We start from the raw sequence: 10,295 nt of genomic DNA, 5'->3' as shown, positions 1-10,295 counted from the left end.
GGGGGGGGATTACAGGACCTGGCCTTGGGGCGGCAGGCAGAGTAAATCCGGCCCTGTGCAGAATACAGAATGAGGCGGTGAGGAATAAAAAATCTTGCAGTGGAGAGTACAGAATGAGGCTGTGAGGGATAGGAATTGCACAATGCAGAGTACAGAATGAGGCAGTGAGAAATAATAGTCGCACTGTGCCGAATACAGAATGAGGTGGGGAGGAATAATAGTCGCACTGTGCCGAATACAGAATGAGGTGGGGAGGAATAATAGTCGCACTGTGCAGAATACAGAATGAGGCAGTGAGGAATAAGAATCGCACAGTGCAGAATACAGAATGAGGCAGTGAGGAATAAGAATCGCACAGTGCAGGATACAGAATGAGGGGGTGAGGAATAAGTATCGCAGAGTACAGAATGAGCAAATGAGGAATAAGAATCACAAAGTGCAGAGTACAGAATGCGGTAGTGAGGAATAAGAATCGCACAGTGCAGAGTGCAGAATGAGGCGGCAAAGAATCCGAATCTCACAGTTATCACAATATCTGGAACTCCTGTGACAGCTGACATGGCAAGGCTGCGAGGGCAGCTTTCCCATCTCAGTGTTTACAAGGAGCAGAGCGAAGAACGGAAGTTCTCTGCTCCCCGCCCTGCATCCTGAAGAGAGGATCTCCGGCCGGTGGGGAGAGAGGTAGCCGGTGGGGGGGACGGGGTGAGATGGCCGCAGGGCAGAATAAACGAGCAGGTTGCATACATGTGATCTCTGTGACATCGCCGAGATCACTTATAAATGAACGAGTGGGTTCCCGGCTGTTCATTTAGCCCTGCTTGCCCAAAGCAGAGCTAAATGTAGAAAACAACTATCCGCCCGGCGCCCGGACGATAGGACTCCCTGCTGCCCCTCTGCACCCAGCCGCCCCGAGGCCGGACCTCGGTTGGCTTTGTGGGAAATCCGGCCCTGTTAATGTGGTTATTGAAAAGTCTAGCTTTAAAATGATAAATTCTATTAATATGTTATGTTTACTACTGTGTTATGTTACATTGTATTTCTTTATATAATATAACAATTACCTTGCCTGCTAATAATGATTGTGTTGTGTGATCTTTCTTGTAGCATAGGCAAGAAACCAATCACCTTTCTGGGAAGAAAAGTCAATCGGAGATGCTGGAAACGCCTAAAACAGGAAATTATAGACAGGCAACAAAAAAGGTTACAAAGCTCAAACAAATACGAAGCACTGCCAGGAATTGTGTTTTCATAGCATATAGCTGCTATTATTCTGATCTTGAGTCCAACTCAAGACAGAATGTCTGTTTACTCTTTTTTTTTCTTATGGAGTGGGGAAGGGTTGGAACCCCTGTCAGAAATTGATTGCTACATATGTCCCAACTATTGAGATTTTTCATCACTTCCTGTGTGGCTACTGGAAAAAGAAGTGAAGTGGAACCTAACCAATGAAGACACCAACCCTGCCAACCCTTAATAAAAACTAAAAGGAAAGGTTTTGGCTAGTGTTTAATGGGCAAATCTTTGCAGCAGATGTAATATTCACCGCTTTCTAAATATGACAGAAGTTAACAAAACAGCAAGTAGCATGAAAACAATAAAGTCCAGACACTAAAAAGTTACATTTGAAGTGTTCCTGTGAACATTCTGGAAGAAAATATAATCATCTTGTGATATGTACAATAAACACAAATAGAAAAAATGATAGCATATAGGCACCTGGTTTGGTAAACGGCTAGTCAGGGATACATGGACCACATGATGACGAAAAAATACCGGCGCCTTCAATTACAGGGTGCCCAGCAATTAGATGCAGCAAACACGAAAGAGACAGCTCCCATAGGTCAGATTGACCACCAGTCTAAGAAACAAGGAACAAAACAAAGCGCCTCCATAGTTTAAAAGAGTGATTTAATAATAAAAACACGCAGCTCTAAGGCTGTACTTACAACAAATCAGTTGAATAAAAACCAGTAGAGTAGGATGAGAAGTTGTAACCTCTGGCAGAGAGAGTCTGGAGTGATAAAATTCACCAGCATTCTCTATCCCTGTGTTAGCAAAAGGTTTACGCGTTTCTGGGGCACGCCCCCTTCATCAGAACCTATGACCTAAGTTTCTTATACATGGACCACACCTATGGGTCAGAGGAGTGGATAGGAAGGAGTGCATGTGTCATCCGGGCATGAGGTGAGGTACCAAGGAGTGAAAAAAATTTGTTTTTAAAAAAAATGTGTTTTTTAAAAAAATTATTAAATGAAAATATACATATTAAATTAAAACAGCAATTAAAAAGTGGTTGGTGATCTGTCATCATACATTACATGTTATCTGACCACTACTGTATGCAGGTAACATCCATATGAATCAAAGAATGGTCAACGTGTTTTGTATATTCAATCCACTGGATCAGAACCAAGTGTGAAAAGAAGTCCTATGCTTTTGGTAAAGCATAAAAGGTTGCAATTGTTGAATGATTCATTTAAAAAAAGTCAGCAATTGGATTGGAAATCAGGCCATTACAAAATACTAAAATGATCAATAACTAAAACTGTAATAGATACTTCCAGCTGGAACAAATATATTTTCGTATACCAATTATATTATTTCAGATTCTGAGACACATATTTATCTATTGTTCTTGATTCATTAAAACAAAAATTCCACACATGGAGATGTCTATCTTCTACAATGCAGAAAAAAGTATCTATGACCATTAATATGGTAATCTAGGGCAACCTTTCTCAGCCAGGGTGCTGTGTCTTTGGGCTTCCTCACACAGTGTCATGCTCTTTCATGGTACAGGTGGACTGGCCATCAGCAGTGGTGGTTCAGAAAAGGGAGGGCTTCTGATGTGAAAAGGGACTCTGAGGTTAAGAACGCTTCTGATATGGAGTGGACTCTGAAGTCAAGGGTGCTTTTTATGTGAAAGGGGGCTTCTGATGTGAAAGAGGGGCTGTGATGTGAAGGGGGACTTTGATGTTAACAAGGGATACTGATGTGAAGGGGCGGGACTCTGATGTATAAGGAGGGGACTCTGATATGAAGGGGAGCACCTAGTGTGAGAGGGGTGACTCTAATGTGAATAGAGGGGGCTCCGGATGTGGAGGGGGCTCCTGATGTGAAAACGGGTACTCCGAGTGTGGATTACATTTCTATATTTATATTTTTTTACGTTTTAGACTGAAAAAAAAGGTTGAGAAGTGCTGGTCTAGGACTCCGGTAGGCAGACATTGGGCATGAATCATAAATATCAAAATCTTTTATAGCTGCAACCAAAACTGACTTTTTTTCCAACCTTTTTGGTTTTTTTTAATGTAATTATTTTATTTTTCTGTTTTTCTGTTGGGGCTTTGGGAATTATCCAGGTCTAAACCGACTCCTGATATTTCCCTTTTAAAATAGAAAAATAAATTGAGTCCTCAATGTCCTTTTCTGCAGCCCCAGCACTCAATGAACAGGAATATCTCAGGACAGAGGCTTCCTGTTCATTCACAATCTGGAGATAGTAAATATTTACCATCAACCCAGTCATGAATGGACAGGAAGCCTCTGTACTGAGCTGCTTCCTGTTCATTCATAAAGTGAGCAGATAGTTACTATGTCCCCATCCATGAATGAACAGGAAGTGATGTATAGCACTTACTGTTCATTCATAAATGAGGACATAGTAATCACTTGTCCTCAGTTATTTGCAAACACCGAGTGATCAGTACTGTGTACTGATTGCTCAGTGTAACCATTTTACCATTTTTGTTCCCTTACTACAGGATTTTCTCACATACCGATCTAAATGTATTTAGTCTATGTGTCACCACCAGATATGTCTATCTGTTCTTAGAATTGTGGTTATGCTGTGCTACCATTGGGATGGTGCTCTATGTTTATACCTCTCTATAATTTTTTGGGGTTGCTTAGAAATCACCGTGAATCCTTCCTCTGCTTCCAATGTTGACACACGGTTTGATTGGTGTTTAAATGTGCTTATTGTTCATTTTTTCAGACCTTAATCTTGACCATTAATTTATCCAATATTAGAAATACCTTTACGTCCTTTTACTTTTTTTCCCTTGTGGTCCTGACCATTATGTGATTCATATAGATGTAAACTGCATAAAGCAGTTGTCAAATAATATGTAATGTATTATGATGGTGCACCAACCAATTTTTAATTGCTGTGTTTTATATCTATATTAAATAAATTTTTATTTTGTATACTGTTTTATACTGTTTTACTTTGGGTGCAATGGCATTAAATCCCTCCAAAAATGTTCTTGTTGCTATATAATGTGATAAATGTGCATTGTTAATCCAGATGATTATTTGCCAAATGCATGGCACATTTTGGATAAATCCAACATTGAAGCCTTCATAAACAGGACCCCTATATAATGAATTAGATTAATAATATATTAATATCTGGGGTTTGGAATAAAAAAAAAAAAACTATGCGTCCCTCGTGACAATCTACTTGTCGTGATACAAAAAATCTTAACCAAAACCGTATTTAACTGTGCTAAGAAGTGCTTCTCATTGGTCAGCATGGTCAGGTACTGCACTGGATGGCAGTACAGGGTATAAATTGTACACCCATAATGACGGAGGGAAAGGACCGTTTGCCAAAAGGTACATATAGCAAGGGGAGGGGGGCAAATTCGTGCGGGTAATTCCATTTTACCAAATTACTTGGGAAAGTGAGCTTACCCTTTAATGCACGTTGTGTGCGTTAGGAAACATTGCTGCCCGGCTACCAAAGTATGTCACACAGTGGAATGGGGGCAGCACTCAGTGCCCTACACATGCATTTATTCGCATGCAGATGGCGGGGTTGTTTAAATTTTATTTTTCACATGTTTTCATCATATTATCTTTTATTCGTTTAATTTATTTATTTTTTTACTTTTTTTTTTTCACTTAACTGTATTGCTATCACACAGAGGCTAACAAGCCCACAGCAGGAGATTCATCCATCCACGCTGTTTAGAGTGGATGGAGGAATCTGTTAAATTTTCTTCCTTCAGTCCACAGGTTGAACAAAGAAAATATTGTGCGCTGACAACACACATCATTTTTGTAGACTGAGCAATGTCAGCCCTGCCCAGTTGTCTTTTGCTAAAAGACTAAGGAGAACTAAATAGCCTCTTTCAGACAACACAGCAAGTGTGCACAGAACACAGGACAGCTCTGAATTTTTGACAAGATTAACACATGCAGTGCGGGAAGTGCAGTGTGTTGCCATTCCTTTGAATGGCACCCAAAACGCACCTCTTGCCCTCAATGCTCTCAACCAGGCCGCAGTGTGCGGTACCGCAATACCCTGCATTGCAGTGCATTTGAAAAAAGTGGTGCATGCACCTTCTAATGAGTAGCGGTTGGTGTGTTGCATGGTAGCGTGTGTTAGCTCTATGGAACTGTGCGATTAACGCACAGCATTGGTGTGACAAGCCCAAATTTTCTTATGCTTATGAAAGCAATATAACAAAATGCTTCCAATGATGTGAGACCAAAAGGGAGCAAATAGGACATACCCTTTAAAGACAGCTGAGAGTGATTTTACATATAAGACATACATTAATGTCACTCATTGTTTAATTCTAGGGGAGACGACAGTTCAATCTGGGGAAGAAAGAACTCTCTGATATCTCAAATCAATCACTGAATGGAGTCAGTCACAAGAAACGGAGATGCACAGAAAAGGTAGCACCGCCTTCCAGCAAACATTTGTACTACAGTCAAAACGTTTTGTTTTAGCTTTGGACAGAGTGGGGAAGAACTTAGAACTTTTCTCAGGTTTAGGGAGATTTCCTCTTACTTCCAGGAAGGAAGGAGATCCTCTCCAACAAGGACATGGCAATCAAACACTCTTATTCACATACTCCCACCAGTGGCGGAACTACCGCCGGTGCAGCCGGGGCCTGAGGCTGTGGGGGGGCCCAGTGGGGTCCGGTCCTGGACACCCCCACAGCCTCAGTTGGGTCCGGTCCTGCAATATGGGGCAGTGCACTGTCCCGGTGTTCGAACACCGAGGCCCCGCAGTGCCGACGGGCTTCTCAGTGAGGGCGCGGGTCTCTCAGTGAGGGAGCTCAGTGGTGTGCTCTGCAGGGTCTCAGGTAAGTCCAGCACGCTACTGATTTGTATTGAATCACTGAGTAGAAATGGCACCACACCCCCAATTACTAACAGTATTTTTATATTTGTTTAACCTTTGAAGGTGCCAAACGACAACATAATCAGCTGATTACATAAAAGCCATACATTTATTTAATGTCCCACATAAAAAACAATGGATTAAAAAACAATACAAACAGAACATTGTATAGTCCATCAATTGTACATAGTTCAATATTTTCCCATTTCATATAGGGGATACCTCCTTGGGCCTCGCATACTGGCTTCAAATAGACATATATTAACAATACGGTATGCAGGTATGTATCAATTACAGCTATGTGGTGAGTGGCCAAATCTTTGACGCGTTTCGTCTATGCTTCCTCAGAAAAGGAGGTAGCTTGAGACAACTATTTAACGTTTGACACACAAATGATGGTGGGAGAACCAAACCCACTTTGTCCAAAATTAAAGAATACAAATTTTGATTTTCTACTTTAAATAAAAAAGAAAAACTCTGAGATCAGCGATTGTCTGAGTTTCTCTACAGAAAAGGAAACAATTGCTTCAGTGCAAGTCCCCTAACACCCCACAGTTGAAGTTTTCATCATCATGAGGTTTGGTAGTCACGAGACAAGCATTGCCATAAGTGTCCATTGGTATAAGTGAGAGATTTCCCGATGGTCTGCCTCAGTTCTGTGTTCAGGATCTGACCCCACGTTGAAAATATTGAATTAAGCCACATTTATTGTTCAAGCGATTATATCTTTAGTTATTGTTCAATTCTGTATTAGCAGTGTGACCCTGCAGGCAAAGAGAATTGTACGGACACCTTTGAAAAACCACAAACAAGAAATGATCCAAAGAATGCACAATACACAGGAGAGGTACGAGCCGACTGCCATGCAGGAAATGCCTTTTCATCCAATATAATTAGTTAATTAGTTGTCAGTGTAATGGTCTTAAATATATTTGATATCAACCCTTAAAATGTATCTGAACCCAAGAACAAAAATGTAATATATTCTAGCTTACCAATACTTAGATGTGTTAGCTGCATTTGTTTTGTTTTTTCAGGCTTCATTCCTTTAATTTCACCTGGTGATCCTGCCAGTAACACAAATCCTGCCCTAGGGTCTCAACACTCACTTACTGTACTGTGTCTATGAAGGAGCAGTGTTGTCACCCCAGGACAAGACTACAGAATGCTCCCTCCTCATCTCTATAACATAGGGAGGATGTGTTCTCCTAAGGGAGAGCTGGGAACAATATAACTAATAAGAATGCAGCAGAGAGCACAGGAAATTTTTAGCTCACATAATTTCTAGGAGGGTCAGCAGGGGTTAATCCTGGAGTTCTTTTTACAGAATCCCTGGCATCCCTTTACCTGTGTGAGCAAAGACATGGGCTGGGCTGTGGCTGAGTCGATGAGGTTAAGCACAGGGCCGGATTTCCCACAAGGCCACTGAGGCCTGGCATCGGGCCAGCAGGGAGTAGAGGGGCGGCAGGGGTGTGCAATTCCTATTGCCCGACGTCCAGGACATGCAGTTCTGGTTGGGTAGTGTTTTCAACATATAGCCCTGCTTCAAGCCAGCATGGCTAAATGTACAGCTGGGAGACTGACACTCTTTTTGTACAAGTGATCTCAGCGATGTCGAGATCACTTGTAATTAGCCTGCCTGTATATATATATATATACAGTATATATATATATTTTTTTATTTTTTTTTAAAATTAATTATAGATAATATATAATAAAAAATAATATCTATTTTTCCTCTAGAATCAAAACACTATGTATAAAGACATTAAGACAAACATGTCTTCTGAAAATGTCCCTGTACGTTTCAAGTGGATTAAAAAATCAAAAACCAGACTGACCACAATTAGCACAAGCCCACACACAGCTATTATTGATGCGCTGAAGACATCTGATACATTTAGAAAGTATCACAAGAAAGAAGCACATTCTCTAATTATACATGGTAACAAAATTCGTGCACAGATCAACCCATTGGCTCCTTGTGGAGCTCTAAGGAAAGATGAAGAACTTGAACTAAGGGATAGCAAGTCTTCTAAGCAGAAAGCACTGGAGACGACATCTTACCCAAGCTGTATTGGAGGTGTTTTCATTAAAGTGAACAAGAAAGGGAGGACCCTAGGTGGACAATCCAAGATCATATTACATAATAAGGAATCAAGTAAAGATGGAATACCACTCGCTGTCTTCGGATACAAAAAGGAAACTGTTGAGAAAGCACTCCTCAATGATAAGAGGTTTGATGTGTTTGGCTCATTTAAACTTGAAGGGACAAAGGGGGAAACATACGACAGCCATGTGCAATTGGCCCAGCTGCCAGATGACATGTACACTGTTATAGTACCTCAGACAAACAGGGATAACAGTTCAAATCCACAAGAGCCTAATAAGTCCTCGAATCCACCAAATAATGACCTCAATCAGTTTGTCCCCACTGAAGCTATGAAGAAAACAGCTGAGACTCTTAGTGAAAATTTTAGGGCGTATGTCAAGTACCATGGGGGCCTTAGAAAAGCCTGGCGTTTCATGAAAAAGATGTACTGTAACAATATGAAGGAAAGCCGCTTATCCACACACACCCATAGAATGCTTGTACAACGTGCAGATAGTGTAGGTTGCATTGTGAGTACACAGAGTGGTAACAGAGAAGCCCTTGGCACTGGCTTCCTTTTGAATGGGTGTGTGGGTCTCACCTGTCACCATGTAGTTGAGAATTTATTGAATACAAATGATCTAGCGATAATATTTAAATATGATAGGGAGGGACAATCTTTACAAGAAATCCAGTTTGTTCTCCAAATTGAAATTATTTTTCATAATAAAGATGCTGATTTTGCCTTTTTTCGAATACCTCCGCATCTCAACTGGCCAGGGGGTTTGTTAAAACATGTAGTTATCCCCCCAGTTAATGGTCGTGTGAGTATCATTGGACATCCTTGTGGTCAGTACCAACAGATTGATCCAGAATGTTCAGTGATCAACCTCTATGATCGCGTTGATGAGATTAAAGATAAAATTGCGAACGACCCAGCATTCCTCAATATTTTATCACAGTACAATTTTTTGGAGATGGCTAACCCACGATTATTGACCTACAATACATGCTTTTATTTTGGGTCTTCTGGTTCCCCAGTTTTCAATGACAGTGGAGAGCTTGTGGCGATGCACCAGGGAGGGTATGCAGTTAAGAATCTGCGTAAAACAGAAAGTCCAATAGAGTTTGGCAGGAACATTGTTGATATTGTAATTTGTGGAGCTTTGGAAATAGAAGATTTACGTCTACAGTTTAAGAATGTTGTTGAACAAAATGAATCACTTCGTGAATATATTAAATCTGGTCAGCATCCAACTCGTATGCAGCCCATTATCAGACAACTTTTACAACTGTGGGAAATCAATGACAGCGGTGTTGGTGGCGATTCGGATATGGAAATGTCATAACTTGATTTCCAAATACAGCATCCCTGTGTTTTAAACGTAAAACACTTTTTTTTTTTCATTTTGGATAGATAAGGGGAGTGGGGGGTTAAAACCGCTGTCAGTTTTTTTTTTTTTTCTGCCACCTCTGTTTTATGGAGATTTCCCTTTACTTACAAAGAGGTCCAGTCCCTGGATCTCCCCATCCACATTTAGAGTTTCCTAATTCAGCCCGCTAAACAGCATGGATAGAATAATCTCCCCTGCAGGCTATTGAATTCTGATACCCAGCGCCTGCAGCTGTCTGAATATCTGAACAACACTTGTGGCTCAGATTTCAGCCGATTTAGCAGGATAATCTCCCCTGATAGTTTGGTTAGTGTCGCGTCTGAATGCCGCTCCCAAAGCACTAGGTCCTCAGTGCCCAGGGGACTGGCAAAATTTGTAATTGTTACAAAATGCATAATCCATGGCTACACAGGTGGTGTGATCAGATGATGCCAATGGGTGGAAGTGTCGGGTCTGCCGGGTTCAGAACGTGTGCCAGGAGCAGCGTTTAGCCAAAACGCTATCCAGACTGCCAGGGAATATTATCCAGTTTGTCCAAATACTTTGTGCACACAGCATATGTATCTAAATACATATATATTACAAATAATTTAGGTAGCAAATTAGTTATAGCGTTATGATCAAGGCTTCTGACCTCTAGCCTTAAAAGGATTAGGGTTATCACAAG

General features: G+C 41.0%; 1 protein-coding gene across 1 annotated transcript; it reads left to right on the top strand.

Annotated features, from left to right (window-relative positions):
- The first annotated feature begins 7,921 nt into the window (after nt 1–7,921).
- On the top strand, nt 7,922–9,583 carry LOC108797548 (protein FAM111A-like). The gene has a single exon (XM_018569159.1). The coding sequence runs from the start codon at nt 7,922–7,924 to the stop codon at nt 9,581–9,583; it is 1,662 nt and encodes a 553-aa protein (XP_018424661.1).
- The last annotated feature ends 712 nt before the right edge of the window (nt 9,584–10,295 follow it).

Source organism: Nanorana parkeri, unplaced genomic scaffold, assembly GCF_000935625.1.
Source record: "Nanorana parkeri isolate BGI_ZX_2015 unplaced genomic scaffold, ASM93562v1 scaffold1295, whole genome shotgun sequence".
NCBI lineage: Eukaryota > Metazoa > Chordata > Amphibia > Anura > Dicroglossidae > Nanorana > Nanorana parkeri.
The sequence above is the reverse complement of the archived record's forward strand: the minus strand, read 5'-3'. Positions and strand labels throughout refer to the sequence as shown.